At 46.0% G+C, this 20,682-nt stretch overlaps 1 protein-coding gene across 1 annotated transcript in view; it reads right to left on the minus strand.

Annotated features, from left to right (window-relative positions):
- The window catches only part of LOC148533777 (aminopeptidase NAALADL1-like), an 85,520-nt gene that overhangs the window by 11,361 nt on the left and 53,477 nt on the right, over window positions 1-20,682 (minus strand). The window contains exons 13-16 of the mRNA XM_088467356.1: window positions 15,505-15,593; window positions 6,853-6,943; window positions 2,581-2,662; window positions 1,670-1,840 (exon numbers count right to left, since the gene is read on the minus strand). Coding sequence (XP_088323482.1) covers window positions 1,670-1,840; window positions 2,581-2,662; window positions 6,853-6,943; window positions 15,505-15,593 — 433 coding nt within the window. The remainder of the gene's footprint in view (window positions 1-1,669; window positions 1,841-2,580; window positions 2,663-6,852; window positions 6,944-15,504; window positions 15,594-20,682) is intronic.

Raw genomic sequence — 20,682 nt, forward strand, 5'->3', positions numbered from 1 at the left:
AGACTGTAGATTTATTTGTGCGTAACCCAGTGAAGCTAATATTCCAAGTCTAGGGGCCCATTCAATGACCTGTGAGTACCGCCGGAATGGATCTGGAAGCAGATATCAGCCTAATATAACCGCACTCGCTTCTATCTGGGTCTTATAGCCCCTGTCAGTTGTAAACCTTGTGCTCCTCCCTTAAATCTGTCTCTCTCCTCTCTCAGCAAACAATGTCAGGGTACTAAGGACTGAATTAGTGCCTCCAAACCTCATAATATCTTATACCACAGGTCTCTCTGTCTCCTTTTGTGCTGTATCAAAGTGACCCAGCCTACAACTAGTGAATCTCTAGATTCCCAAAGGCACCACTGGGCAGGGGCAGCTGATATGTCTCTTTCATGAGGAACTTAGCTGTGTTGAAAGAGGAGTGCGCTACTGCGTAGACTCCAGTCTTCCTGACCCTCCAGGAAGGCTTCAAGCCCTGTTCCAAGATGGCCACAGAGATCACTACTGAGCATGTGCAGGAGCCATCTTGACTTTACTGTGTAGAGTGACATTGTTGGAGACAGAATTCTCCTACTTAGCTCCTATGAGGAACCCGGTTAATTACCTGCTATAAAGTTGTTCCAGAATCCCTGCACATCTACCCGTTTGCAGCAAACGCTCATCGGCTGGGGAGCTGTATAGAACCCTGCTCCGCACTATCACCAGTGTGTATGTAATAGTGAGTACGGCTGTACCTGCTATCTCTCAATAGGCCAACGCCACTGGTTAAGTAACTGGACTATTCATAGTGTGAGTCATCCACTGGTGTGTGCCTACATAACTCTGCAATAGCAAGACCTGCACACACATAATTTCCAACAGGCTGAACCTTGGGACAAGACACCATAATAAGGAATTGGCCAGACAGGAGAGAGCCCGTCTTTAAGCAAATGGCTGCAGAAGGTTTCACTTTTGACCTTGGTACTCTTCTTTGGTACCAGGTGTATTATAAAACTATGGATGAGTGAAAGGATTTGTCATTGTACAAGTACAGTACCCAGTGGCGTAAATTCATCCCAGATGCCCGGAGGCAAGTTATAATTTGGTGCCCCCCCCCGCCATAACCGATGACACTGTAATTTAGCGTTTCGCAAGCAGATACACCCCCAGTTGCACACAGACTATAGGCATGTCATGGAGGAGTGAGACAGAGAATTGTGGGTGAGGGGGCACCAGACATATCACCCTGACAAAGGAAGCTGCTGAGGAGCAGGAACACCAGGATCAGGCTATAGATAGACGGAGGCAGGAGCTGATGGTCTGACACAGAGCTCTCCACTAGTGTATAGTGGCTTCTCAGGTGCCATGTATTGGGTGTCCATGACGGTACTCTCTGGGTACATAGTTACAGCCCTAAGTGGAATTAATATGTTGTGGGCAATGGATGAGGTGCCCCTTCAGTGCTGGAGCCCGGCGGCAGGCGCCTCCATTGCCTCCCATAGTTCTGCCCCTGACAGTACCAACAAACATTAGCATAAGTTGCATGGGGCATTTACAAAACCAAACCATCCATCTATCACATACCTCGGACCCCTGCTGACATTAGCACAGGAACAGTTAAAAAAAAAAAAAAACTACAGTTCGATGACAAATCCAAACCAGAGCAAAATGTCCCCTTATTGTCAGTACTTTCACCACGTACCTAGGGAGATGTTATACTTGTCGAGATTGGTCTGAAAGGTCAGTGCCTGATTATAGTAATTATCCAAGGTTTCCACATAGTCTCTCACTCCTAAAGGTAGGATAAGACTGTCCGCTAGTCGCAGGAGGACATTGCCAGCCGTGCGTGCCACCGTCTGGTGGCTGGTGAAACCTGCAAGGAGCCCACACAAGTAGGTTGGCATTGCCATGGATAGACAGGTTAGTAAAACAAAATGGTATTAAACACTACAACAGTAAAAGTGATTACTTCTAAATTCTCATTACTTTATGGAACAGGTAATTTGTGAGGGTTTATGAGCGTGCAGTAGATTATAACGGCTGACGGTCCTACTAAGAAGAACCTGTAAAGTAATTATGAACCCATGAAATTGTCTTTATAATACTAATGATTCCACTACTTTGATACCTATATGACCTTAAAAACAGCACCCCCTATGATTGCATTACCATGATACCCCCTCCCCCCAATCAAGCAACAGAATAAAGCGGGAATAACACTGGAGAACTGTAAACCATTAATATATAGAGGAGAGGTGTGTATCAGTGCACCAGTTGCCTGCTGCTACTGGAGGCAGTCATTTTGGGGACTGAATGCAGGCTGCAGGGTTATCAATATTTGTTGAGCCCACAAAATGGCTGCCTCCATCATGTATATTTGATTGTTATCCTTTCAAATTGGAAATAATACATACTGTATAGTGATTATGATATGCTACATTGCTGGCAATAAATAGTTGGTATCAATTACTTGATGGAAAATCATCTCAATACACTTGGACAATATGACCCCATTTGTATATCAGACAGTGTAGTGTCCCATTACATAGATGCCTAGTTTGGTATTATACAAGTGACACCAACACATTATATACTTAGAATTCATGGATTTACCTGGGTCTATATATTCAGCTGTATAATTAAAGGTGTCGAACGCTGTATGGTAGGCGGGGTATATACGAGCGGACGTTACTCTCTGCAGGATGTAAAGAAGAGAAACATAATTAGGCTCCTCGACACTGATCCCCTGACCCAGCTACTTAGTGAAGTAACTACTAACGGGACTACCAGTGAACGTGCAGGTCCGACTGACGATGACGCTGACGACACGCCGAAGCGCGCAGTCAGCTACATAGTCGGTGCACACTGACCGATGTGGACGATATATCGGCCAATCTGCCAGATCGGACTACATATCATCTAGTGTATACTCGGCTTTAGGGTTAGTGTAAGAGTTACCATTAGGGTTAGCGTTGGCGTTAGAATTAGACTAAAAACACATTGTCAACATTTCAACATTACATCAGTGTCGACATGATGAACCGTGTCAACATAATGCGCCAGACGCGACGAGCGAAGGAAAGTCCTTCGCTCGTTGTGTCTGATCAAAGGGGGCGTGCTGTCGATGTTGTCGATGTTGTCGATGCTGTCGATGTTGATTCACTAGTGATGTCAGTGGGAGTGATTTTGGCTCTCATAGAGCCAAAACCACTCCGGGCCTTGCGGTTGAAAACCTCAACCGCAGGCTCCGGCTCGCAGTTTCGATGGTCGCGATGGTCAAGACCATCGCGGCCATCAAACTGCACGCTCGTATAGGCTGTGGGTGGTGACCCACAGCTATACGAGCGTCCAGGGGGACGCTCCATAGTTATGGAGGACGGCCCTCATTCAGAGCGTGCGCTCTGCTCAGAGCGTACGGCTCTGAATGAGGGCCATAGTGAATGTAGACAAAATATACCTCACCCATTTGGATCTATTGGCTAAAGATTAGCTAAAGATGGCAGCATTTACAGGCATTAGAACTGTCCAGTGGGAGTTTAGATATTTTCAGAATTAGTCTCCTGCACACAGCATGTGACTGAAGGGAAGTAGTAATTTGGGGGTCTATGTACTAAGGAGCTCAACCAGCGGCCGATGGTAAGCGACCGCGCATGCACACGCTTCATTCTGCGCGTGCGCGAACAACTCGGAGCCAGGGGTGGATTGGGATGGTAAACCAGCCCGGGGAAATTTTTGAAAGCAGCCCTAATGGGGGCGGGCTCTGTTAAAAGGACGGGGTCTGTTGATGGAATGGGATACTCCCTCCTTATGAGCGACCACCACATAACACAGGAAACATCACAGCTACCAGCATATAGTACAGAGAGCATCACAGCTGCCACCACATAATACAGAGAACATCGCAGCGACCACCATAAAATGCAGAGAGCATCGCGCGACCAGCACATAATACAGTGAACATCGTAGCAACCACCATATAATGCAGAGACCATCACAGTGACCACCAAATACACAGAACATCGCAGCGACCACTATATAATGCAGAGGGAGTCATAGTCACCACCAAATAATGCAGAGAGCATTGCAGTGATGTGTATAATACAGATATATATATACAGATATATATACACACACATACATACACATAATATAGCAAGTGGATAGGCAGTATATATATATATATATATATATTCAGACAGGCAGACATATTTTAAATATAGATAAATCAGCTTACTTACTGACTGTCACACAGACTGACAGTCAGAAACTTTAGGTTGCCGGCTCCTGTGTGCAGGATGCTACTGTGCCGTCTTGTACTGTGTGTGTGCCTGCTGCTTGTTGTCCTGGAGCCGGAGCTGTCAGTGGCGCACCGTGCACTGGTGGTGACTGACAGGCTCCGTCGGCCATTTTCTCATGGTGAGTAAGCTTCTGTGCATGCGCAGAAGTGGTAACACTGCCTGATCGGAGCTGGACAGCTCCGATCGCGGCAGCTGGGGCCGGGCTGGCGGATCATAGAAGTGGTGAGTGACGGAAGCGCGCCAGGCAGCCGCCGGCCCCTAAACACATATATAGGGACCGGCCCAACGGGAAAAGGCCCGGCGTCCCAATCTGCCCCTGCTCGGAGCGATCGGAATCCGCTCGCTCGCCCAGCAAAGACAGCCCAGTGTAATGAGTGACAGGAGAGGCCGTTTGTGGGTGGTAACAGGGGCAGGACTCTAATAACGGGGGTGTGGAGGTGCGAACGCAGGAGTGCCTGAGTGTTTCAATGCCGTTTCAGAGGCGTGCATAATTATCAGGCAGCGTCATAGTACACATCACATGCCTGTGTTTTACATTGAAATCCTCGCAGTACTTGCGGTAGGGTAAGGCAACCACAAGCGCTGCGATCGCTTCCGATTGTCCTCGATGTACCAATGTGTGAATACACTTCCTGGAGATGACGGGCGCTAATGGGCGTCTCCTCATAAGCTAAAGGGCGTCTATAGAGACACAGTGATCGCTCGCCAAAACAAAGTCTTTTCGAGCGAGCACCTGCCATGCCATCACTTAGCCGAATTTGCATACGCTGGGTGTGAGCGATCGCATCTAGCGAGCGGGTCTGAATCAGGTCCTAAGCCTTAGCAAGAGAAAAAGTACATGGAGATAATGAACCAACCAATCAACTTCTGTCATTTTTCAAAAGCCTGTAACGTGAGTTAGGAGCTGATTGGTTGGTACCTTATCTCTGTTCACTTTATCTCTTTCTAAGGCATTACTTTAGATTACCCCTTGGTCTAAAGTAATGCTGCTGACAGTCAAAATGTCAACAGCATTATGTTAACGGGAGAATTTATCATCATGTTTAAAGTCATAATGTTAACACAGTTAAAATTCTTTATATAACATTACAACTGTGTAGGCATTCCCCCGTACATAACGCTGTTGACAGCATTACTTTCGAAAAAAATGTATTACGAGCAGTGGCATCTTAAGAGAGGAGGGGGCCCGTGTGCAAACCCGTGCCGGGCCCCCTCCTCTCTCCCCGGTGGCCGGCAGTCTCTACTACACTAGAGTGTGCCCAGAGTCTACTGCACATGCGCAGAATGCCGGGAGAATGGCAGCGGCGGCCATTTTCCGGTGTTCTGTGCAGCGCTGACACCCATTATAGATACGCCCCTGCATACGAGTCGCTGAAGTGTTTCCTTGATAAGTCTGGATAAGGGGCCTGATTCCGAGATCACACTAATGTTTCCACGTCTTCGTGCGCAGCTGCAATGTGAAAACATGCAAATGTCGCAGCTGCCGGGAGATGCATGGAGACGCTCACCTGCGGATTTGCAAAGCCAAGCACCTGCGTAAAATGTCGCAGCATTGGCGTACAAAGACGCAGCATCGGCCGCAGATCAATCGATTATCGCGATCCTGAGTGAGTCTACGGTCACGCAGAATGCCTATATTCCTAGCGTACAAGATCGCAGTCGCAGGGTGAGACACGCCCATAAACCGATCGCAACATGCCTGCATTCTGTGCTGGCGCTCCCCGTTACCTCCCCCAAAGTTCCCCCGACAGTCAATCACAGTGCAAATAAAAAGTCATTGCGTACGACTACGGTAATGTACCTGGACGCAGTGCAACTATGACGCTTGTGCGGTTTACTGATAATTGCTCCATTTCGTAAACATCGCAACAAGGCGCAACGCCGAATCGTGCCCTAGGTGCAAAAGGGTGACCAGTGTGGTGCAAAAATAAGAGATTTCACTTTATGGTATAGGATTATTTCACTGAAGTGAATTAGGCGCATTAGAGGCGTTCCGTGCTTTGCATGAGAACTCTCAGCCTTGTCCTCCCTGTAAAAGACTTTGATTCGTCATTACATCAGAAGTCCCAGAGATGGGGGTCTCGTCTATCTGGTTATAATGAGAAGCACTTTGCACCTTCCATTAGTACTTAAGGTGAGAAGAATCTTCATACACCCAAAAGTGCCTCATATAATAATTCAGATATCTTCTCACTCTCAATGTTTGTTTAAATTCTCAGGGCTCTATTTATAAAAGGGCAAAAACTGCTATCGCCATAAGTAACAGCCCAAGCCTAGATGTTCAGTTCCACTATGCCAGTCTGATGCTAGTCTGATGGTGATGGTGAGTGTTTTCACCATCAATGGGAGGCCACCAGTGGCTGACCCACGATGGTGAGTGCCGACACCATTATATGCATGCACAGGAGCCATCTGCGAATGCCTAATAGAAAAATCATCGATGGCTCAACCATCGATCGATTCTAACATTGGAGTGACAGGCACATCAGCAAGCTAAAAGGTGGCAAAGTGTCAATTTACTGTAACACAACAATCACAAACTAAGATCCCAGCCCGCACTTGCCATTGCTTTAAGAAGTACATTTACCGTGTCATAGGTGTATGCGATATCCATGCACGTAATTCCCAGGTAATGCAGAAAGGGGGCGTAGTCACTCCCAATCCCCAGAGTACCTATCCTACAGGAACAAAAACACCAGAAGCAAATCAATAGCACCTTCAGGTTACACTCAGTGATCTATGGGGGTCGTTCAATAAGTGAGGTAACAAAGGGGCCTATTCATCAAAACTAAATGGCCCGGTAACCATGGGAAAACGCTAGTTTCCGCATATCTTCGTTACCGGGCCATTCATCATCAGGGGTCCGAAAATTACAACCTGATATTCAGGAAACTCTGAAAACTGAACGTTTTCGGAGTTTGCTTCGGAGAAAAAGTGCCATCTTCAGACGCTTGATCTCGGATCCCTGCTCCTTCCTTTGGGAGGAGTTCCAGGGATGCGAAGAGGGATCCCTCCTCCGCCTCTTCACTACCTCCCCGGCGGCTTTGCGCATGCCTGGCCAGAGCAGGTACACCAATGCTTCCCCTCACGGCCATTAGACTGCACCTCATATCAGTCATACTGTCCCAACATCAGGTGTAAGATGGCGGGGCTGACGGAAACATGGTCACACATCGAGATGCGTAGTGTGATCAGATTTCTGCATCTAAAGGGCCCATCAGAAGCTGAAATTCATCTCCAATTTGTCGAAAATGACCTGGGCTGCTGTGAACAGCGACGTATTGCTGCACCATAACGCCAGGCCACACTCAGCCAACCAAAGATGTGAGTTGGTATGGCGCACCATCGGAGGCCTTAGAACATCCTCCCTACAGCCCTGACCTGGCACCAAGTGTTTCCATCTCTTTGGACTAAAAGCACCTGGGTGGAAGGCAATTGGCAACCGACGGTGAAGGTCAGCAAGCCGTCATGTCCTGGCTTCAGGCGCTTGACACTGATTTGTTCTATGCTGGCATAGATGTCTTGGTGTACCATTGGAACAAATGCTTAGACAAGTATGGAGACTATGTGTAAAAATAATCTGTACTAAGCCCATACCAATGATTATACATACTGTATATGTACGAGTTGAATAAATTTACGCAATGAGAGGTCTTGTTACTTAATGTAATGAACCACTCTGGTATTTATCATAGTACATGTCCATTACATAGATCATTAACACACACCTCCTATATACAATTCATTGATCAGTTTACTAAAGTAATCAATGCCCTCACATGATAGACTCATAAAAGGTATCTGTCACCTACACTGGAGGCAGGGATATTATGGGCAGAACTTGTATAGGGAATTGGCATGCTAAAATCCCGACACGGGAAGCCCGATCGCCCACCAATCGTCATTCGAGATAGCGGCATCGGCATTTTGCCGGGTGGTGGCATTCCGGCGTCAGTATATCGACGTCCGAAGCGTATACCCAGTATATATGTAAGACACATGAATAGGAATTAGTATGGTCCAGTCCGCATGTACCACTGCTGTCCTTTGTAAATATGTGACAATGAGCATACCAGTGATGTACACTGCTGGCTACAGGGCTTGATAAATAGTGAGCAGCAATACATCTGGTGAAAATGGCCATTTTTGCAGATTTAGGGCTCTTACAGTGGAAATTGACACAACAGGACAAGAAACATTGTTCAATTTAGTTATGAAGGCAATCGAGTGAAACTTTGATTTCAGCCAGGTATTAACATCTGAGCCAATTACCATTGATTACAACAAACTTCGACTGTGCTCCCTGCAATGGATACAGAGATTTGCTCTATCTTTAAAGTTTAATTCTCCTCCTAAAGATAGCTGGACAGTTTTGAGATTCATTACTTTCAACTAGAGGCTTCTTAAGTGACAGTAGCACTTACTATTAGTAAGCAGTGATTAACAGGAAGCAGTGACTAACAGGAAACAGTACCTAAAGCAGCCACAAACAGGAAGCAGTGATAGACAGAAAGTAGTCACAAACAGCAAGCATTGACAAATAACGTACTGACTAACAGGAAACAGTGACAATTAACATACTGACTAACAGCAAACAGTGACAATTAACATACTGACTAACAGGAAACAGTGACAAATAACATACTGACTAACAGGAAACAGTGACAAATAACATACTGACTAACAGGAAACAGTGACAAATAACATACTGACTAACAGGAAACAGTGACAAATAACATACTGACTAACAGGAAACAGTGACAAATAACATACTGACTAACGGGAAACAGTGACTAATAGGAAAGCAAAGCAGTGACTAGAGGAAACAGTGACTAATAAGAAAGCAAAGCAGTAACTAGAGGAAACAGTGACTAATAGGAAACAGTGACAATTAACATACTGACTAACAGGAAACAGTGACAATTAACATACTGACTAACAGGAAACAGTGACAATTAACATACTGACTAACAGGAAACAGTGACAATTAACATACTGACTAACAGGAACAGTGACTAATAAGAAAGCAAAGCAGTAACTACAGCAAATAGTGACTAATAAGAAAGCAAAGCAGTAACTAGAGGAAACAGTGACTAATAGGAAACAGTGACTAATAAGAAAGCAAAGCAGTGACTAGAGGAAACAGTGACTAATAGGAAACGGTGACTAATAGGAAACAGTGACTAATAGGAAACAGTGACTAACAGGAAGCACTGACTAATAGGAAACAGTGACTAACAGGAAGCACTGACTAATAGGAAACAGTGACTAACAGGAAGCACTGACTAATAGGAAACAGTGACTAACAGGAAGCACTGACTAATAGGAAACAGTGACTAACGGGAAGCACTGACTAACAGGAAGCACTGACTAATAGGAAACAGTGACTAACGGGAAGCACTGACTAACAGGAAGCACTGACTAATAGGAAACAGTGACTAACGGGAAGCACTGTCTAACAGGAAGCACTGACTAATAGGAAGCAGTGACTAACAGGAAGCAGTGACTAATAGGAAGCAGTGACTAACATGTAGTAGTGACTAAGCAGCCACAAACAGGAAGCAGTGATAGACAGAAAGTAGTCACAAACAGCAAGCATTGACAAATAACGTACTGACTAACAGGAAACAGTGACAATTAACATACTGACTAACAGCAAACAGTGACAATTAACATACTGACTAACAGGAAACAGTGACAATTAACATACTGACTAACAGGAAACAGTGACAAATAACATACTGACTAACAGGAAACAGTGACAAATAACATACTGACTAACAGGAAACAGTGACAAATAACATACTGACTAACAGGAAACAGTGACAAATAACATACTGACTAACGGGAAACAGTGACTAATAGGAAAGCAAAGCAGTGACTAGAGGAAACAGTGACTAATAAGAAAGCAAAGCAGTAACTAGAGGAAACAGTGACTAATAGGAAACAGTGACAATTAACATACTGACTAACAGGAAACAGTGACAATTAACATACTGACTAACAGGAAACAGTGACAATTAACATACTGACTAACAGGAAACAGTGACAATTAACATACTGACTAACAGGAACAGTGACTAATAAGAAAGCAAAGCAGTAACTACAGCAAATAGTGACTAATAAGAAAGCAAAGCAGTAACTAGAGGAAACAGTGACTAATAGGAAACAGTGACTAATAAGAAAGCAAAGCAGTGACTAGAGGAAACAGTGACTAATAGGAAACGGTGACTAATAGGAAACAGTGACTAATAGGAAACAGTGACTAACAGGAAGCACTGACTAATAGGAAACAGTGACTAACAGGAAGCACTGACTAATAGGAAACAGTGACTAACAGGAAGCACTGACTAATAGGAAACAGTGACTAACAGGAAGCACTGACTAATAGGAAACAGTGACTAACGGGAAGCACTGACTAACAGGAAGCACTGACTAATAGGAAACAGTGACTAATGGGAAGCACTGACTAACAGGAAGCACTGACTAATAGGAAACAGTGACTAACGGGAAGCACTGACTAACAGGAAGCACTGACTAATAGGAAACAGTGACTAACGGGAAGCACTGTCTAACAGGAAGCACTGACTAATAGGAAGCAGTGACTAACAGGAAGCAGTGACTAATAGGAAGCAGTGACTAACATGTAGTAGTGACTAAGCAGCCACAAACAGGAAGCAGTGATAGACAGAAAGTAGTCACAAACAGCAAGCATTGACAAATAACGTACTGACTAACAGGAAACAGTGACAATTAACATACTGACTAACAGCAAACAGTGACAATTAACATACTGACTAACAGGAAACAGTGACAATTAACATACTGACTAACAGGAAACAGTGACAATTAACATACTGACTAACAGGAAACAGTGACAAATAACATACTGACTAACAGGAAACAGTGACAAATAACATACTGACTAATGGGAAACAGTGACTAATAGGAAAGCAAAGCAGTGACTAGAGGAAACAGTGACTAATAAGAAAGCAAAGCAGTAACTAGAGGAAACAGTGACTAATAGGAAACAGTGACAATTAACATACTGACTAACAGGAAACAGTGACAATTAACATACTGACTAACAGGAAACAGTGACAATTAACATACTGACTAACAGGAAACAGTGACAATTAACATACTGACTAACAGGAACAGTGACTAATAAGAAAGCAAAGCAGTAACTACAGCAAATAGTGACTAATAAGAAAGCAAAGCAGTAACTAGAGGAAACAGTGACTAATAGGAAACAGTGACTAATAAGAAAGCAAAGCAGTGACTAGAGGAAACAGTGACTAATAGGAAACGGTGACTAATAGGAAACAGTGACTAATAGGAAACAGTGACTAACAGGAAGCACTGACTAATAGGAAACAGTGACTAACAGGAAGCACTGACTAATAGGAAACAGTGACTAACAGGAAGCACTGACTAATAGGAAACAGTGACTAATGGGAAGCACTGACTAACAGGAAGCACTGACTAATAGGAAACAGTGACTAACGGGAAGCACTGACTAACAGGAAGCACTGACTAATAGGAAACTGACTAACGGGAAGCACTGACTAACAGGAAGCACTGACTAATAGGAAACAGTGACTAACGGGAAGCACTGTCTAACAGGAAGCACTGACTAATAGGAAGCAGTGACTAACAGGAAGCAGTGACTAATAGGAAGCAGTGACTAACAGGTAGTAGTGACTAAGCAGCCACAAACAGGAAGCAGTGATAGACAGAAAGTAGTCACAAACAGCAAGCATTAACAAATAACGTACTGACTAACAGGAAACAGTGACAATTAACATACTGACTAACAGCAAACAGTGACAATTAACATACTGACTAACAGGAAACAGTGACAATTAACATACTGACTAACAGGAAACAGTGACAAATAAAATACTGACTAACAGGAAACAGTGACAATTAACATACTGACTAACAGGAAACAGTGACAAATAACATACTGACTAACAGGAAACAGTGACAATTAACATACTGACTAACAGGAAACAGTGACTAATAAGAAAGCAAAGCAGTAACTACAGGAAACAGTGACTAATAGGAAACAGTGACTAACAAGAAAGCAAAGCAGTGACTAGAGGAAACAGTGACTAATAGGAAACGGTGACTAATAGGAAACAGTGACTAATAGGAAACAGTGACTAACAGGAAGCACTGACTAATAGGAAACAGTGACTAACAGGAAGCACTGACTAATAGGAAACAGTGACTAACAGGAAGCACTGACTAATAGGAAACAGTGACTAACAGGAAGCACTGACTAATAGGAAACAGTGACTAACAGGAAGCACTGACTAATAGGAAACAGTGACTAACGGGAAGCACTGACTAACAGGAAGCACTGACTAATAGGAAACAGTGACTAACGGGAAGCACTGACTAACAGGAAGCACTTACTAATAGGAAACAGTGACTAACGGGAAGCACTGTCTAACAGGAAGCACTGACTAATAGGAAGCAGTGACTAACAGGAAGCAGTGACTAATAGGAAGCAGTGACTAACAGGTAGTAGTGACTAAGCAGCCACAAACAGGAAGCAGTGATAGACAGAAAGTAGTCACAAACAGCAAGCATTGACAAATAACGTACTAACAGGAAACAGTGACAATTAACATACTGACTAACAGCAAACAGTGACAATTAACATACTGACTAACAGGAAACAGTGACAAATAACATACTGACTAACAGGAAACAGTGACAAATAACATACTGACTAACAGGAAACAGTGACAATTAACATACTGACTAACAGGAAACAGTGACTAATAAGAAAGCAAAGCAGTAACTACAGGAAATAGTGACTAATAAGAAAGCAAAGCAGTAACTAGAGGAAACAGTGACTAATAGGAAACAGTGACTAATAAGAAAGCAAAGCAGTGACTAGAGGAAACAGTGACTAATAGGAAACGGTGACTAATAGGAAACAGTGACTAATAGGAAACAGTGACTAACAGGAAGCACTGACTAATAGGAAACAGTGACTAACAGGAAGCACTGACTAATAGGAAACAGCGACTAACAGGAAGCACTGACTAATAGGAAACAGTGACTAACAGGAAGCACTGACTAATAGGAAACAGTGACTAACGGGAAGCACTGACTAACAGGAAGCACTGACTAATAGGAAACAGTGACTAACGAGAATCACTGACTAACAGGAAGCACTGACTAATAGGAAACAGTGACTAACGGGAAGCACTGACTAACAGGAAGCACTGACTAATAGGAAACAGTGACTAACGGGAAGCACTGTCTAACAGGAAGCACTGACTAATAGGAAACAGTGACTAACGGGAAGCACTGACTAACAGGAAGCACTGACTAATAGGAAACAGTGACTAACAGGAAGCACTGACTAATAGGAAACAGTGACTAATAAGAAAGCAAAGCAGTAACTACAGGAAATAGTGACTAATAAGAAAGCAAAGCAGTAACTAGAGGAAACAGTGACTAATAAGAAAGCAAAGCAGTAACTAGAGGAAACAGTGACTAATAGGAAACAGTGACTAATAAGAAAGCAAAGCAGTGACTAGAGGAAACAGTGACTAATAGGAAACGGTGACTAATAGGAAACAGTGACTAACAGGAAGCACTGACTAATAGGAAACAGTGACTAACAGGAAGCACTGACTAATAGGAAACAGTGACTAACAGGAAGCACTGACTAATAGGAAACAGTGACTAACGGGAAGCACTGACTAACAGGAAGCACTGACTAATAGGAAACAGTGACTAACGGGAAGCACTGACTAACAGGAAGCACTGACTAATAGGAAACAGTGATTAACGGGAAGCACTGACTAACAGGAAGCACTGACTAATAGGAAACAGTGACTAACGGGAAGCACTGTCTAACAGGAAGCACTGACTAATAGGAAACAGTGACTAACGGGAAGCACTGACTAACAGGAAGCACTGACTAATAGGAAACAGTGACTAACAGGAAGCACTGACTAATAGGAAACAGTGACTGATTCAGAGCCGGATGCTCTGACCAGAGCGCTCGCTCTGAATCAGGGCCGTCCTTCCTAACATTCGAGCGGCCTCATGGACGCTCGCATAGCTGTGGGTTACCACCCACAGCTATAGCGAGCGTCCATGATGATGGTCGCGATGGTCAAGACCATTGCGACCATCAGGCTTGCGACGAGACCCTGCGGTAGGGTCTCGCTGCCGCAAACCCTGGAGTGATTTTGGCTCTATCAGAGCCAAAATCACTCCCACTGACATCACTACTGATGTCAGTGGGGCCGGACTCAGAAGGTACGCCTCCGTCTGGCAGCCACGCCCCTGGCCCGCCCACCAAAGGGGGTGTGCTGTCACTCACCATCGACAGCACGCCCCCTTTGCTGCGAGACCCCGAGCGACGAATTCTCTGTTGCTCGCCGGGTCTCGCGCATGCGCACGACGGCGCCCCCTCCGTCGTGCGCATGCGCACTTCGGCACCATCGACCCGCTTGCGAGCGTACAGCGCTCGCGAGCGGGTCAGAATCAGGCCCTGATTCACCAGTGGACGGAATTGCAGTGCCACACACAAGAGGCTCTGCAATTCCGTCCTGCTAAAATTCAAATACTGCAGGAGGTGCCTGAAGTGAAAAGATGCCTGCAATCTCAGCGCTGTGACCGTCGGTCGCAATGTTGTGTGAGGCATCGGCCAGCTGAGTAAGCCTCAGCTTACGGAGGCGGGCTGGCATGGAGGCCAGGAAGTCTGTGTCCATGGACGCAGACCCTGGCCTCAGCACTCCCGTAAAATGGGAGGGGGGTAATACGATAAAAATGGGACGGGGCTAAGGTGATTCACTGAGAATTGCTTAATGGCTCCCAGGGTTACGCCTATTTAACTAGTAAGCTAATGGGATGCGAGAGGGTGACCTACTCTTCTTGGAGTCCTTGGAGTACCCCCAAAAATGTTGTAGTCATTTCGGGAGAGTAGGCGTGTATGTGGTACATGTAGCCATTGTTCCCGGAACTACGCCAGTTCTTTCATATAAAATTAGAAAAGCAATTTGAGTTGGGCATCTCAAAATGGCGGGGGATGGGTGCGTGAGCTGTGCATCACTGACACCTGTCTACCCAGGTACCTGGCCTAGGCCGTAAGAGGAACGGAGAATCCTTGTGTAGAATGGCCCCTGGGGCTCCGATTAGGTAAGATCGGTTCTGTACTTAGTATTGCAGCTTTAAGATGAGCTACAGCAGAAAGGCACCGTACGGGGGAATGACGCCATGTTGCAGGCTGGTGCGATTGGAGTGGCTCCTCCAGTTCTCATACACTGAGAGGGAGTTTGATGGGTGTTTCACCTGTGACAGAGAAGATTATAAGACATACATTAAGCATGTGATTGTGTCTCAAATACAGTATAATCCACAGTAAACAATCAAACTTGAGCATGAGCTACACGGAACATAACAGGGCACGTTCCTCATATCTTCTCGTGCGCATGACTTTGTGTTGACACTTGGAGCCAATTTCACAAAAGAAGTAGTTGTGAAAAATAAAAAATTCACAAATAATTTAGTAACATCGTTCTCCTTAATTGTACACATTTAATAGACATGGTAAAAGTGGGCGTGATTTAAATCTAAACATCGGTCTGGGGTTAAAGTGCCAAAATTTCAGGGGCAGCCCCTCGTTTCATCATTGTTACACAATATTATTAGTTTACTCAGTTGGACCATTGTTCTTATTGTGCCATACTACTGTATATATGGGGAAGGGTCCCAAAAAATAATTTATTAGGCTGTAATCAAAGCATTAAGTTAGACCTTATTGTCAGTGTGTCAGGGTCCTGATTATCCTCAGTATGTTGTCATGTATAAAATGAATTATCTTTTCATTACAGCAAGCTCGCCACATTTAGCTAATTAGATCTGGTCTAGTTGGGATCGCCTTCTCCCAGAAGGAAGCTATCTTTTTCTGAAAATGTATCATGATAACCCTTATGAATAAAAGGATAGATGACTAAAACAGCCATTTTGCCATTTTACCATGCTTTACAATGTAACCTCTTCATAACGGAATGGGATTGAAATACCGGCCGCTGGATCAAATCCCGCCAGTGAGAGATCCCGACGGGCGTTTGTAAGTACCCTAACCCTCCCCTCCCCCCCCAACCCTAACCCTCATTTAGGAGCAGTGGCGTAACTAGGGCATTTGGAGCCCAGGGCAAATTTGAAAAGGGAGCCCCCCCCATGTGCGCGGCAAAAAATGGGCGTGGGCACTTAAAAATGGGGCGTGTCAACATGACACACCCCTTTATTTTCAAACTGAACATTCCTATCCATATGCACCTTAACCCCAGTAGTACCCCTTATACAGTACCCCCAGTATGCAGTTGTGGTCCCTCTCATGCAGGCCCATAGTAGTGCCCCTTATACAGTATCCCCAGTAGTGGTCCCTCTTATACAGCCCCCAATTAGTTCCCCTTACTCAGCACCCCCAGTAGTGGCCCCCCAAATGCAGTGCCCCACGTAGTGTTCCCCCTTATGCAGTGCCCCCAGTAGCAGTCCCCACAATGCAGTGCGCCCAATAGCGGTATCCCCTTATGCAGTGCCCTTTTTTTATAGTGCCCCCAGCAGTAGTCCCCCCCATGCAGTTTTCCCAGTAGTGGTCCCCTTATGCAGGCACCCTGTAGTGATCCCCCCTATCTAGTGCCCCCTGTAGTGGTCCCCGCAGTGCCCCTAGCAGTAAGCCCCTTATATAGTGCCCCCAGCAGTAGTGTCCCCCCTCCCATGCAGTGCCCCCAGTAGTGGTCCCCCTGATGCAGGCTCCCAGTAGTGACCCCCCCCATCCAGTGGTCCCTGTAGTGGCCCTTCCTATTATTGCCCCGAGTAGTGGTCCCCCGAGTGCAGTGCCTCTAGTAATAGGCCCCTTTTAGAATGCCCCCAGTGGTAGTCCCCCCCCAAGTAGTAGTCCCCAGTAGAGTAGCCCCCCCCAGTAGAGGTCCTCCCAATGGCACCCCCAGTAATAGCCACACCTCCCCCAGTAGAGGTCCCCCCAGTAGTAGCCAACCCCTCCCCCGTTGTGCAGATAGGTTTAAAAATAAATAAATATATATAAAAATATACTTACCTGATTCCACGCTGCTCCTGCTCCTGTCCGCGATGCCGCTCCCGCCCTCCAATCCGCCCGGGCTAGCGCGCTCAGCATTATGGGACTGATGTCATGACGTCTGACTCTCACTGGCTGCTGTTTAACACACGCATCGCCGCCATCGCTGGCGGCGATGCGTGTGTTATGCACAGCCTGAGCCCGCCTCCTGGCGCTATTGGGCATGCGCTCAGGGGGAGGGAATGGGCTCAGGCGTGCAGCACAGGACCGGCGCTGGAAGCCTAGCGCCGGTCCTGTGCAAATGTGTAGCGCTGACCGCACTCATTGCGGTCAGCGCTACACTGGCTATCTAGGGCGGGCGGGCCAGTACCGTGGCCGGCGGCGCCCCCCCACGCCGCCAGTCCAGTGGCGCCCAGGGCACGAACCCTGCCCTAGTTACGCCACTGTTTAGGAGTGCCTAACCCTAACCTCCCCTCCTAGTGCCTAACCCTAACCTCCCCCAGGGGTGCCTGAACCTAAACCTCCCCGTGGGCTGCCTAATCCTAACCTCCCCCTTAGTGCATAACCCTAACCCCACCTTCCCCTAGCCTAACCCTAACCTCCCCCAGGGGTGCCTAAATCTAACCCTCCCCGTGGGCTACCTAACCCTAACCTCTCCCTTAGTGCATAACCCTAACCCCACCTTCCCCTAGCCTAACCCTAACCTTCCCCAGGGGGGTGCCTATCCCCAAGTCCCCCCAGGGGTCCCTAAACCTAACCCCCCCATCCCCGGTCTAAGTGTTACACTTACCCATCAGCAGGCGATCGGTCCTCCGGTGTCGGGATTAAGAGGGCGGGGGCGGGGGGCGGTCCTCCGGTGTCGGGATTAAGATAGGCATCGGCACTTTGACGCCTATCTTTAGTCCCTTGTTGGGCAGGTCCAGTCGGGATTTAAGCCGGCGGCATTGCGTCCGCCGGTCTATTTACTATATCCCCTTCATAACATGTAACGTGCAATGTGGTGCTTTTCGAATTCTTGTTAAATGAAAAGTGTTACCCAGGTATCATTTATTAATGCAAAACAAAGACAACTGTTTAACAAATTAAGATGTGTTCCGGGATTTGCTAAGAAGGGGCATCCCCACTCACAATAGAACAAATCCGATTTTCCCAACATAGAGCCGTATTTAATTAGATGTGAAAAGCCGAGATCCGCGAAAAAGTATTGTCAATTGCGACTTTTCGCCTGTCGGAAACTTATCTCCGTATTCAATTCCATCGACTTTTCGCGTACGCGGAAAATCAATGCCATGTAATAGGCAAAAAATATCCGCCTCTGAATAGCAGGAGAAAAGAAGTGCAACATTTTTTTGTTTTGGGGTGCAAAGGTGGGGAAACCAATAAGAACCCTTGAGACAGCCCCGCAATGGGCAACTGCATCAAATAATTCCTGAAAAAAACTTAAGTACACCCCAAAAAAGTACTTTGAATTTGGGGCAAACATGTACAAAGTGGGGGACAACTTCGTAAACTAGCAAAATAAGGTTCTGGGGGTGCACTAAGAAGGGGTCAAGTGTTTTTGGGATTGCAGGTGCTGTTATGAGGGAGGAATTTCACTTTCTTTAAAACATCACTTTAGAGACATTAAAAGATGCCAGCACTCATTGTCAGGTACCCCAAATTTGCCAGGACTATTTATTATCTCCAAAATATACAGCTTTATGCCATTCTTCACCACTTGTGCACAGACGCTAATTAGAGGCAATTGTACCAACTTAAGTACCCCAAACAGTTTTATTAGGGCTAATCTGGCACTACTACATTGATCCCCAATGTCAGTGCCTCTATTTGGGGGGTTCAGGGTGATTTCCCCAATTCTGACACCACTTTCTGCCTATTCTGACTTCGCATGTCGCCGTTTTCGCGTCTTTTGGAATTGAATAGGGCGAATAGCAGGGACGCACACGATAAGTTTCCGTGGCCAAAATACGCGATGTAGGCGAAAAGTCCGGCATGCGAAACTTTATTGCGGGTGCAAAACTAATTGAATACCTCCCATAACCGGTAACAGATATCCAGCACTGGCACAAATCGGGCATTGAGCCTGGCAGATGGCGTAGTACCTGCTCCCGGTTATAGGGCCTGATTCAGAGTTGTGCGCTATTGCGTTCACAGATGCGATCGCATTTGCAATTTATATGCGAAAATAATATACTAGTGCCTGCCAACAGGCTCCCCGTCTGACATAATGTGCGACGGGCTGAGCAAATGCTGCTACACCCACTTCCCCTATCTGCGTTGTGCACAGATCCTCCGGGGGTTGAGAACACCACCATCGGACGCACATCGACTCCTTGAGTAAGTCCTGGGCTGCGCAGATTCTGGGTCAACTTTCTCTGTAAAACTAGCCCCTGTGACTGTGACTCTGCGATTGGGAACGCAGCCGTGAGCGCAGACACACCCTCGGAACTCCCATAACACGCCCACGGTCCGGCCTCCTTTTGCTCAGGACCTTATGATCACGGAGACTTTCAGGCCCATAGTCAGCATGGTGGCCCAATGCTCCTACTCAAGAGAGCTACTGTACCCAGCCACGCCTCCCACCTGTCCACCAATGCAACGAGACTATGTTGTCTTCTTCCCTACCATAAAAAAAAGATAAGTCTTCGGCCATTTTTGATAAGGGATCACGTACATTGCACTTTGCCATTTTCTTTGAACACTTTTATTTTTTACAGTAAAAATATCACTTTTGTGAGTTGAGCCCACAGCACTCAGTGACCTACGTCCAACCTAATTCTCAATGCAAGTGAAATACGAGACACGCAATGGGCCTGCGCCAATGTTTCCTATGACTATTGGTTAAAGCAGTATTTATGGAAATGCAGCTCATCAATGCGTTAGGACCCAATGTTATTGGGGCGCAATGGTGCTGATACAGATTTGAAACCTATGCATCTTGGCTTGTGCGTATCTTACTGCGCCTGCTCCGGAACTGAGTGCATGCCAGCGCAAGTGAAGCAAAGCCGCATGCCTTTTGAGCGCGTCGACACATATGACTGTGGTGCCGCTAACGGACTGTAAAGGGCATTCTCACCAAGGCAAAATTCATGGAGAGCGTGATGATGCGACAGATGGCGCTGCAGGATTGGACGGAAGCACAAATATGCCTGTTCTCAGGAGTATCTTTTACACCAAGTATTTGCTGGCGCACTGATGATGATGACGAGTAGAAACCAAGTCTATAAATAGGGCAGGCACCAACGCAAGATGCAAACAACTCTGCAGATGGGCTCCAAAATGTCTTGCGATAAAATGGGTTCCTTCCTAGTAGAGATGCGCCGGTTTGGTTTCATTTAG

The sequence above is a fragment of the Taudactylus pleione genome, unplaced genomic scaffold (genome assembly GCF_031769625.1).
Source record: "Taudactylus pleione unplaced genomic scaffold, aTauple2 ptg000070l, whole genome shotgun sequence".
Classification (NCBI taxonomy): Eukaryota; Metazoa; Chordata; class Amphibia; order Anura; family Myobatrachidae; genus Taudactylus; species Taudactylus pleione.